Source organism: Gossypium raimondii, chromosome 1, assembly GCF_025698545.1.
Source record: "Gossypium raimondii isolate GPD5lz chromosome 1, ASM2569854v1, whole genome shotgun sequence".
In the NCBI taxonomy this organism is placed as follows: Eukaryota; Viridiplantae; Streptophyta; class Magnoliopsida; order Malvales; family Malvaceae; genus Gossypium; species Gossypium raimondii.
In genome coordinates, this window is record NC_068565.1 from 10,880,524 (window position 1) to 10,892,786 (window position 12,263).

Here is a 12,263-nt window from a genome sequence, read left to right on the forward strand (position 1 = left end):
CCTCTATTATTAAGGGTTTTTTTAGGGTTTTTTTAATTGCTTCTTAAATTGGATGGTTTCCACTGTGGACATTCCATGTGGCAAGCTAATTGGCCACACTAGCAGTTAACTTGCCACATCAGTGGTCCCGTTAAACCACTAACGGAAACTGTTAATTAGTGACTGTTTTGTCACTTTTTTATAACGTTAGTAACCGTTTTGTTATTTTTTAAAAGTTGAGTGACTGAAATGAAATTTAGGTAATTGTTTTGTTAACTACCTCAAAGTTGAGTGATTGTCGGTGTAATTTACCCTAATAAAATTGGTAGTCGAGTGCATTAAATCATTACTTCATTAATTCCATTTATTCGATTACAAAATTAAAAATTTATATAAAAAATTCATTTGATATATATAGATTCGTGAGTCAATCAATCTAACATATTGTTTTGAAATGATATCCCATCCAATATTTAATTTAATCCATCCGATGAACTTATCTAATATGATTTAATTTTGAAAACCATAGTAAAAGATAATGAATTCTAAATATTTGGCTTTATTTTTATTTTACAATTATAATATGTCTATACTAATATAATCTTTTTCATTTAATTTAATGTTATGCTTAATCGAGTTTCACGTGTATAATGGTACCAAATTAAAATTCATGTATAATTTTGAGATTTATCCCAATTTGAATTATATATATTTGAAAACTCTTTTAAAGCAAAATAAGAGAAAAATACTGTAGTATGATAAACTTAAATTGTTAATTTACTTATTTAGGTCCCAAAATTATTATTTTAGAATTTCTTTTAACATTTTTATATATTCTTTAGAATTTTATTTTTTATTTTATAATTTTAAAAAATATATAAATTGTTGAATTTTATAAATATTGGAATTTTTATAAATTACTTTGATTTTTTTGAAAATTTTTAAATTTTTGTTGACAGAGACCAATTTGTTCATTTTCAAAATTGGCAGGACCAAAGGGATACTTACACCAATCTGCCATTTGAGTTATTCAAATTGTAAATTTCAACTCGACTCGAACTCGAAACTTAAATTACTTATACGATTTGACTCGAAAATTCCGAATAACTCAATTCGATTAACTCAAAATTTAAAATTTTTTTAGTTGAATCAAGTTTGTTCATTGCTAAAACAGGGTATAATTGGCTTTTATTAAGGTCTATTGGTTCTGCGTAAATATTATTGGAGAAATGTGTGGAAGAAAAAGACGTCAATTTGTTTGCTTGGCAGGCAAGGCATGGGATACTTCCCACTACAACATAGATTGCTTTTACTTTGATTTCTAATGATTTTATATGCCAATGGTGTGCTGCGCCTAGGGAGGATGTGGTGCATACGATGAGGGATTGTTTTGTGTGCTTTGAGGCATTGAGAAAGTAAGAATTATCTCTAAGAAAGTAAGAAGTATGCATTTTGATTTTTTTCATCTATATATTGATTTGACACCTTTTCTTACCTCATAGGCTGTGACTTGTTCGATGAAAGGCGCAAAAGGAAAATGTGATGAAGATTAATACAAATGGAGCCTTTGATGAGCAAGATCAAGCTGACCTCTTAGGCATGTTGGTGAAGGACAGTAATGGACTGGTGGTAGAAGTTTGTGCACATCTAAGCGTAGGGTGTGATGTGTGGAAATATGGTGGATACTTGTGCAATTATTGTGGGCTTCAGCATGTGCTTGATCGATGCTTTGACGGTGTTGTTATTGAAACTTATGCATATTGCTTGATCATTAAGCTTTAACAATATTCAATGGATTTTACTTTATTGGTCTTCTTCTAAAAGAGGTTTAGTCTTTAGTTTTAAATTTAGGTAAACTACACCTGTAGTCATATAACTATTAGTGTGTTTTTGTTTTATTTACCCAAATCCAAAAAAAATTAGTTTAGCCACTATCATTATCTACATTTGATGCTTTGATCAATACTTCATTACATCATTAATGAAATGCAATAAATGAAGACTTATTTAAAAGCACTTTGATCAATAACAAGTAAATACTAAGAGAAAAAATATGAGAGATTCTCATATATATATATATATATATATATAGAGAGAGAGAGAGATTCTATTTATAAGCCTCGTTACCTCAATTAACTACAATAAATGAAGGCTTATTTAAAAGCACTTTGAAGCATGTTTAGGTATAAGATTTAATTCTCATAAATGGATGGTGTTTTAAGGAGTTATGGACCTCCACATTAATAGGATTTATAACACTCCTTCTTGGATATTCATCAAAAAAAATTATTAAGATGTAACACCCCTAACCCCTCTCCGTCGACAGATTAGGGTTATAGGCATTACTATCAAATCAATCAATTAATCAATTCAAAATTAAAATGTAGGCAATTTCATTCAGATCACAGTAAAAATTACCCATACAGTCCTAAATATGAGTTTACAGGGCCCTAAAAATGATTTAAGAACTAACAGGGGCTAATTTGAAACAATTCTAGAAATTTAGGGTGAAATCTCAAAAAGCCTAAAAACAGGGGACACACAGCCGTGTGACCAGGTTGTGTGGAATACCCCAAGCCGTGTGACTTTCAAAATTGGGACACACAACCGTGTCCCAGCCCGTATAACTCACTGACTTGAGGCACACACCGTGTCTCAGCCCCTGTCTCTGCCCGTGTAACTTTTTGACTTGGGTCACATGGTCGTGTGTTAGCCCATGTGGAAACTACACTTATGCAATTATTCTACACGTTCAGAGCACATGTCTGTGTGTGACACACAACCGTGTGACAGATCGTGTCCCAGACTGTTTGCACCTAAATGTACCTTAAAACTCAAGTTTACCAAATTGTGATTACTTGGGAACTAAGCAACCATTTCACCAGCCATTAAACCTATTCAAAGCACAATTAAAAATACTCAAAACATACCAAAACAACCATCTTAGGTGCCTAACCAATGTACCCTCATCGATACCACATTTTATATCATCAAACACACAAGCAAAGCAATCAACCATTCAACTTCTATTCATACCACATTTGCCATAATTTAACTAACTTTCAACTCTTTAAATTACCAATTGGAAGCTATGCACCTACCAAAACATTAGGCTAAGCTACCATACCAACATTGCCTAAACTATAACTATATACAAGTGGCCAACATTTCATATTAAGCCAAAAGCATATTACACCAACAATTCAATTAACAACCAAAGACTTCCTAGGTACATGCCATTACAAAAATAAACATCGCCATACTTAAGCTCAGGATCGTTGTTGGATGCTGAGTCGACGATCAAAAGAGAAGTACCTAACCTATGCACGGAAAAACAAAACTGTATGCTGAGTGTAACTCAGTGGTATTTCTATAATCCGAACAATATAAACTTGATATGAATAGATAAGTTATAAAGATGCAATAAGTAATGTTGTAAGACATATGTATCAATTCATTAATGCTAACTTACTCGTTCTTTATTCACGTTCAAAAGAATTCATCAATTTAGTACATGGCAATAATATTTCATATAGCATTTGAGAAACCAATTCATTCATTGGTATATTCCATCTCTAATTTTATTCATAGTTTTAATTCTCATAATTCAATCCACGTTAACATCAATTCACTATTTCATATTACATTTCTCATCTCTTTTCCATTTCTCAACCATGTCATTTCAATATCAAGCACATCAACTTTATATTATTTGTTTTCCCTATTAACACGACTTGGACTCCGACGGATACACGGATCCAACCAACACACCAGTTTGACACCCAGTGCTTCATCGGATAAATTCGAAGTAATAATTGTACCCAACGCTATATAAATTGACACCTAGTGTCTCATTGGTTAGACTAAAGCAAATTGGAACCCAGTGCCTCATCGACTCGAGGTCGAAATTCTCATATATACACACATAAACATATATTTAATTCAATATTCATATAATCAATGTATTCATAATATACCAAATCAATCCATTTCAATCAAATATGAGTTCAGTTCAATCTCAAAGTACCAAAGTACTCACCTCAAATGCTTACCATATGCAATAATTCAAAATGCAATAATTTACAACTTAGTTTAGATTATAGAAACACAAACCAGGAATTTCAAGCTATTCAACGTCAATTTTATCCTTCCCCTTTTTAGTCAAGGATTCCGGTACGACGTTAGCTACGGAATAAAACAATTAAAATACATTAATATTACACAATTCAATTTCACATTAATTCAATTTTTACACTATATTTGCTTAAACTTCAATTTAGTCCCTAAACCGAGACTAATTTTAATCTCCACAGTTAACTTTATATTTTTATACCAATTTCACTCTAAGATAAATTTAGCTCCCTATTTTCAATTATACCCTTAAATTTTGAATTTTTCACGATTTAGTCCCTATTGCTCAAAATCAAGAATTAACTTTATAATTTGATCATTTTCCACTTCTAACCTAAAAATCTATCAATTTAACCCCTAGTATTTAAACTATTCAATAATGACAATATTTAAAATCTCAAGCAATACTAAAATTACAATATGGGTCAAGTAGCTCTAAGTACCAAGATTCCAAAGACATAAAATTTATAAGAAAATGGACTAAATTAACTAACCAATTGAAGTTGAAAAGTTAAAAGTCACTAGGTTTGCCGTCGGTCTCTCCTTTCTCTTTCTTTTCTAATTTGTTTGCATGCTTTCCCACTTTCTTTCTTTTTAATTTGTTTTTATTTTAATAATTATTATATAATATACATATACATTAAGTTTTATAATATATATTCATTATAACATATATATGTACAATAGTTAACATATATATATATATATATATACATATTTATCATTAATGTTGTCCACTTAAAAAGAAAAAAAGGTGTAATTTCCATTTTAGTCCCTTTTAGTTTATTTCAATCTATAATTCAACTTTTATCTTTAACACGATTTAGTCCTTGAGCCTTAATAACTCCTAATTCATGATAATTACCTATCCAAAATTTAATTCGCTACTAGACTAACTTAGTAAATATTTGTTAAAAATATTTACGGGTTCGACTCATGGGAACAGAGTCCCGAAAATACACTTTCCGACATCCCTAACTATCGGATTGTTACTTAAGACCTTATTAAGAAAAATCTTATGGGATAAAAACCTAATGAAGGAAAAAAAAAGTATATAATCTCCCATCGTAAGTTGCCTCGTTAAAAACTTTTACTAGGAAACCCAATAAGACAAAACCTGGGTTAAAGGAAAAGAGCACATTATGTCTTGAACCCCCTTTTATGAGAACGTCACTTAACATGATGCATTCTAATTTTTGTATACCAACCTTTCAATTGTTGAAGTTGGTATTGTCTTAGTAACCAAATTTGTCAAATTACCATTAGAATGGATTTGTTTGACTTCTATATCACATTTATTCTAAAGACAACGAGTGAAGAATAATTTTGGTGAGATATGTTATGTTCTATCTCCTTTGATGTATCCTCCTTTTAATTAAGCTATACATATTGCATTATCTTTGTATAAGATAGCTACATCTTTTCCTATGGAAGTAAATCACTTTTCTTCTGGATATGTTGAGTCAATAGCTTCAGCCAAATACATCCTTATATTACCTTGTGCATTGCAATTATTTTTGCATGATTTGAAGAGACAACGATTGATGTTTTTCTCATTGAACATTATCATATGATTGTACCTCCAAATGTAAATAAATACTCCTTTTGAGATTGACATCGATGTGGATTCGATAAATATTTAGTATTTGCATAGCCAACTAATTAAAACCTTGAATCATTCGAATAAAATAATCCAAATCAGTTGTTCCTTTGAGATATTTAAATACATGCTTAATTCCATTCCAATGCCAATGCTAGAGAAGAGTTAAATCTTACTAACAAACTTACAACAAATGTTATATTAGGTTGGGTGTTGTTTGTTAGATATGTTAATGGACCTACGGTAATAAGATATGGTACTTCAAGGCTAAATAGCTCTTTATCGACCACATAAGGACGAAAGGGGTTTTTCTTCACATCCAATGATCTTACAACTATTGGAGTACTCAATGGATGAGTTTTGCTCATGTAAAATTTATTTACAATCCTTTCTGTATAAGATGACCAATGGATATAGATTTCATCCTTTAAATGTTCAAACTGTAGCCTGAGATAAAACTTTATTTTTTCCAAGATCTTTCATTTCAAATTGTTTTTTTAAACAACTTACTACATTTTGGAGCTCTACAAGGGTTTCAATAATATTTAAATCATATGCATAGACAACAATTATCACAAATCCTAATCTAGATCTTTTTATGAAAACACATGGGAAAATTGGATCATTTGTATAACCTTCTTTAAACGAATATTCACTAAGACAGTTATATTGCATTTGTCTAGATTGTTTTAATCCATATAAGGATTTCCTTAATCTGATTGAGCAATCTACCCAGAAAACTTTGTATCCTTTAAGGATACTAAATCTTTCAAGGATTTTTCATATAAATAACGAGCTAGACCAATATCTATTTAACCAAGGCCCAAGTTCTAGATTACTACAACAACCCATTTGGTTGCAACTTAAATGAAACGGTGCGTTTAATCAATAAGCTTCGAGACATTTCTCACTTCTTTCTTTCATTCATTGTAACTACCGCTTCATCTTTTTCTTCATCGTCGACAACCACACTGATTCGCCTTCATTTCATAATCGGATGCCATTAGTGAGCAGTCAACCCTGACCCTTTACTTACACCAATGGGATCCAACATCTTTCGCATAATATGCAACATTCATCCTTCTCAATTTGTCATTACATTGAAAACAATTTATTAGATCTACTTACTTTTTCCATTTCTTTCACATTCTTGTTTTTCACTTCGAATAATATAACATTTCAAACCATAAATTCCAAGGACAACAATGTTTCGCAAAACATCCTTCCCAACACCTTGTGGAAATTTTGACAAACTTGATGCTACACCTTTTGCTAACAATTGAGATATTTTTAAGGGGAACAAAAGTTTGGAAAAGAAGACACATCTTCTCTCTCTTTATTAACCAAATTAACTAGTTCTAAGCCTCGAACACACTTTTTTCATTTAATGACGTGTCCTAATCTAAAGGTTACAATATTCTCATTTCTGTCTTGCAATCACATCCGTCGATCTAAAATGAATTCCATTGAATCTCACTAGATAAAAATCTCACCCTAAATGTTACCTTTATTTCATCATAAATACTTATGAGATCAATTCAGAATATTTTTTAATTTTATTTTTAGAAAGCAGCATATTTTAATCATATATAATGAGTAAATGGTTATTACAATAACAATAAAGACAATTTCTTGATCTATCCAACTCTACAAAGTTTTGTTCACTTCTTAGTGCTCATTTATTAATTACTCTCTTATTAAAATGACAGTATGCGATTCTCAAAAAGAAAATGATAGTATGCTACTGCATGTTGGTAATGCTAAAGTCCAATTTGGAATCTTTTAATTAATCTTTTGTTCATATGTATACATTATGATAGAATAACATTTGTTTGGACATGCTTAAATTCAGCAGGGATAAAGCTTACCGAATAATAAATTTATATGAGTAAAACTGAAATACATCACAAAATAACTTTAATTATAGTAAATTAAATTTGATTGACATTAATATTATTGTCAAGATCAGAAGCCCATTATTTTCCTACTTTAAGATTAAAGAAAGACTATACCTAACTTTAAGCATTATATAAAAAAATAGATATAAGAAAAACTTATTCACAATAAAAATAAAAAAAAACAATTAAAACACTCTAATACTCCTTTGTTGAATTGCATGTAATCCATAAAAAGCATGAAATGATTGCTTAGATAACAATGTCAAATATGTAATCATTTCCACAATATCAGAGTTTCACTTTTTTTTTATAGGTTTTAATAGTTGATCACTTATGAAAACAAAAGTTTTAAAAGATAAACGAAAAATTCATTATTTATATAGAATTGATAAAAAAAAAAAAAGAGGAGATTTTTTGAAGCATAATGATAGTGTATGTATACATATTTGGCTTTAAATTATTTGCAGATTCCAGTGCATTATATTGGCTCATTGAATCCAAGATTAAGGCCATCTTCTACAGCACCACTCCAAGCAGGCTAAGTAAAGTTGAGCAATGCTGTATTTGCCCAGAGACTTAACATTGCAGAAGAAGATGAGGCCCCAAACTCCATTATCTCCCTTTCATGTATAGAGAAAGAGACTCAAAACACATATATGCAGGGACCTTTTGTGGTACAAACACTAATGATCTTGTCTCAGCTTAGGCTTAGAAAAATCCCAAAGGCTAACAAGGGTATCCTTTTATTTCTTCAAATCATGGAGTGATAGTTACAGAGAATTAAACCAAAATGAACATGAAATTTTTTTAAGTCAAGAATAATGTAAAACATGTACAAGATGACACAGCTAATACAATTGACTTGATAGCTATGTACTTTGGCATCTTGCCATTGTCCTTCCTAAAGAAAAGTCCTTGGTACAAGGGCCAGTTGATTAGAACCAGAATGGCACAAAGAACAAATTGTAGAAGCATTGTCTCATAGATTATAGGTATACCCTCATTCAGGATTGCTTTCTTCATCAATCCAATCAAGCAAACTAGATTTATCAAGGCAATCGTCGCCAGTGCAGTGAACATCGCAGAGGAGTCTCCGAACTCCATTATCTCTTTCACATATCTTCTATAAACTTCCTGTTTTGAAACTTTTGCCGTGATTACAAATGCTGAATCAGAATGTAGTCCTAATGATTTTGCAATGGTGTCAATGAAGCCCAAGAGGTAGGAGCTTGTCCTTTTGTAAAGCCATATCCTTTGATCATTCCACCAGCCTAGGACCGTGCCACCACTCCATAGATACTCCGCTAGGCTATACATATACTTCGAAATCACGACATATGCAAATGGAAGAAACCATGGACTTGACAACTGCATATGTTTCGTAATGCGTAGATTCAGTTGACCAACAGATTAAATCGAAAACTTATCTGAGAACGAGAATGGAGAAAAGAAATGTACCTCGGGGAACAAAGGAATGCCTCTTAGAAGATAAAGGGAAGGAACAATAGAGTAGTATAGCACTGCCAAGCAGTTAGTGGCCCAGAGGCAGTAACAGCAATATCCTAGCTGAAGGCCTAAGCTAATCTTTCCATTGGCAAACCAAGCTGGACTGTATTTAGAAAGTAGTATCTGAAAGTCCCCTTCAGACCATCTCTTGTGTTGCACCAGTATCTGAGCAAGTGTGGTTGGTGCTACTCCTAGAAAAGCCTTCCTTTCCGGATTGTAATACACCGATTTCCATCCCCGGCATTGAATCGATAAACCTGTGATCACATCTTCAACTGGACAACCATATTTCAACCCCATCTGAAATTGAACATGCAATAAGGTGAGAGTATGCACTGTGTAAATCTACACTTTCATGTGAATTTGTGTGAAGGAGAGTAAGAATATATATATATACCTCCTTTCCCCACGCAGTGTTATTTTCGTAAGTGCAACTGGCAAGGACCTTTGATTTTTCTTCCAATACTGCAATAGTTTCTTCCCTTTCTCTATCTTTTGGAATGTCTATTTTGAATTCATTGTGAATTTCCCTGATAAACTTTCTTCCACATAATGTATCTCTTCTGTGAAAGCAGCCAGTTCCAACATAAAGGGGTCCTCCATAGCCATCCAAACCATGAAATTCCACCTATATTATTTTCAATATCATCGGGTTTCACATTGAAACCATGAGACACTTTTTGGAATCATATAGACTGCTCAGAAGATAAAATCTTGTTTCAGCATAGAACATTACATGAATATTATTACCTGGCTAATTACTCTTAGTGAACTGCTATATAGCTCATTCTTGGTAATGTTGTCAAAATTTTGCGGAAACTGTACATAAGCAATCTCATGGCCCTTTTTCTCATCCATGAAGAAGCACAAAGCATCCCTCACAGCAAGTGAATTATTTGAGTACATATCGCAGTCCACATTAAGAACAATCTGGCCGTTGCTAATTGCAGATGATACCCGTATCTGCATTTCGTGTTATGTCAAGCTATTAGGCCTGGTGGCATTATAAGAATCAAGGATAGGTGGCTTAGTTGCATAATGAGTAGGTTCTTAAACTATTCAATCCTTACAAATATATATGTATATATAACATAAGAAGTATATGTGTTTGCTAGAGAAAAACTGCATGTTGAAGACAGAGAGTACCAGTGCATTCATAGCTCCAGCTTTGAAGTTATGAAAATACTGGGGTCTCTTCTCCCGAGCCACATACACTAAAGTAGGTAATACACATCCTTCACTATCCTTTGCATTTGGGTCTTTCCCATCAATCAATATCTGTCAAGTTCAAGTATTGCAACAAAATTTCATTCTTCAATTAGTTCAAAGTGCTTAAAGTTAGCTTATCAGTAAGTAAATACAAAAGCTGATATTTCAATTTCACCTACTTGAAGAATGGTGTCATGATCATGTCTAGAAGAATATGAATCCCATTCAGAAAATCCTTTATGTCTCAGGTGAACTTCAGGGAGACGGCCTAGCTTGGCTACATTTTCGACTTGGTTCTTCATGTCTTCATATAATTTCTATAGAGAAAGAGTAGAGAAGCCTAAGATTTTAAACACACACATACACACTCTCTATATATAAAAGGATCCTTTATGGTACAACAATGAGCTTCTTTTGTTACCTTTATAGTTGCTAATTCTTTAGGCTGCTTGGAGTCATCTGAAATAGAAATGGAGTCAAGATAAGCCACTGGAGATCTTGGTTCCACATTGAATTTTTTGCAGAATGGTATCCAATATTTAGCAAACTGAGAGGCTTCCAATAGAGCATAGAAAGTAAGCTGTGAACCGGCATCATCCGAGAGATACACCGAAAGCTTCTCCGGTGGGTAGTCATAAGCCATAACTGATAATACAGTGTTGATGACCATCATTGGTGGCTCAATCACCGGATCCGCCGTGCATACGAATATATCCACTCCAGGCAACTCGTTTCCATATCTGACCACCATACACAAACACAGAAGAAACTCATTTCCATACCTGATCAAATACACAATAACACAAACACATAAGAAACATAAGAAATAAACCTGTGGGAGAGCCTGTCTTTGAAGGTTTGTCTGTAGACAAGGTTCCAACGGTGAGCTTGAGTTAGGAACCAATAAAAACCAAACCAAAGCTCAGCAGCAAGCAAACCAATCCAAACCAGTCTCCCATCTTCTCCATGTCTTGGTACATGGCTCACTCTGTAACTCCAAATCAAACATATACCCACGAATATAGACCCTGCAAAGACTCTGTAAAGGGTTCTTCCATTTGCTCTCTTTGTCTCAAACAAAGGGAGGTATCCATCATTTCCCATCTCTGTTACTCAAACATGGACGACTGTTCACCTGTCTGGTTATAATAACAACTTGAAAGGCTTTTCACCAATATTTGTTCGTTTTATAAAAGTCGTTATATTCTATCAATAATGCATTGAAATAAATTCATGAATTAAAAAAAGTTATATTTTATTTCAGAATCTCTACTATGTTTTCTTGGTCAAATTGATACTACTAATAGTATTCAAGTTGTCTTTTAGGCTCTCTTTTTTTATTATTATTATAAAATTAACCCAAAAAATTAATTAATTACTTAAATAATCTATTTTTTTGGTAAAATACAAAAATAAACTAAAATCTACCGTAAATGTTGGTAGAGCCAAAGTGTTTGGCGCCACTAACATGTCATGTCAGCAATCAGGATAATAAAATTTTTTTTTTTTTTTGTGGAGTCATGTAGAATGGTGTCAACTGTATAAATATTAGGAAAGTATTACAATTTTTAAAAAAAATGGGAGAGCATTAAGCAAATTTACCTTTTTTATGTGAAGCCAAATAATTTGGGTCATCAGATTCGAACACCCTATCATGTTCTGTTGCCTATTCCAACACCCTTTTCTTTTTTTTTTAATTTGTTTTTCATTTTTTCCTTTTCCTAATTTTTTTATTTATTTGTCCTTTTTTGTTTTTTATTTACTTTTTCAGTTTTTTATTTATTTCTCCTTTATTTGTTTTTATTTCTTTTCTTTATTTCTTTTTTCTGCTTTTTATTTGTTTAATAATATTTTATGTATATTTGTATATTTACAGTAGGTTTTAGGTTATTTACATATTTTATAAAATAATAGGTCATTTATGTAATTAATTATTTTTT

The 12,263-nt window shown here is 32.1% G+C and overlaps 1 protein-coding gene across 1 annotated transcript; it reads right to left on the bottom strand.

The window, feature by feature from the left end:
* Positions 1 to 8,316: 8,316 nt before the first annotated feature.
* Positions 8,317 to 11,496, bottom strand: LOC105782024 (cellulose synthase-like protein E1). Its single transcript, XM_012606527.2, has 8 exons — positions 11,156 to 11,496; positions 10,745 to 11,063; positions 10,503 to 10,640; positions 10,261 to 10,392; positions 9,865 to 10,077; positions 9,512 to 9,742; positions 9,067 to 9,414; positions 8,317 to 8,976 (listed from the first exon to the last, which is right to left on the bottom strand). The coding sequence occupies exons 1-8, from the start codon at positions 11,425 to 11,427 to the stop codon at positions 8,416 to 8,418; spliced, it is 2,214 nt and encodes a 737-aa protein (XP_012461981.1). The 5' UTR covers positions 11,428 to 11,496; the 3' UTR covers positions 8,317 to 8,415.
* Between the last annotated feature and the right edge of the window lie 767 nt (positions 11,497 to 12,263).

What these genes read in the sequence shown, in the direction of transcription:
- LOC105782024 (XM_012606527.2), bottom strand. Translation starts at nt 11,427, where the DNA reads ATGGGAAATGATGGATACCTCCCTTTGTTTGAGACAAAGAGAGCAAAT. An exon ending in ACACTGCGTGGGGAAAGGAG is followed by an intron (nt 9,415 to 9,511) that starts GTATATATATAT and finishes GTTCAATTTCAG; the next exon opens with ATGGGGTTGAAATATGGTTG. An exon ending in GCATTCCTTTGTTCCCCGAG is followed by an intron (nt 8,977 to 9,066) that starts GTACATTTCTTT and finishes AAACATATGCAG; the next exon opens with TTGTCAAGTCCATGGTTTCT.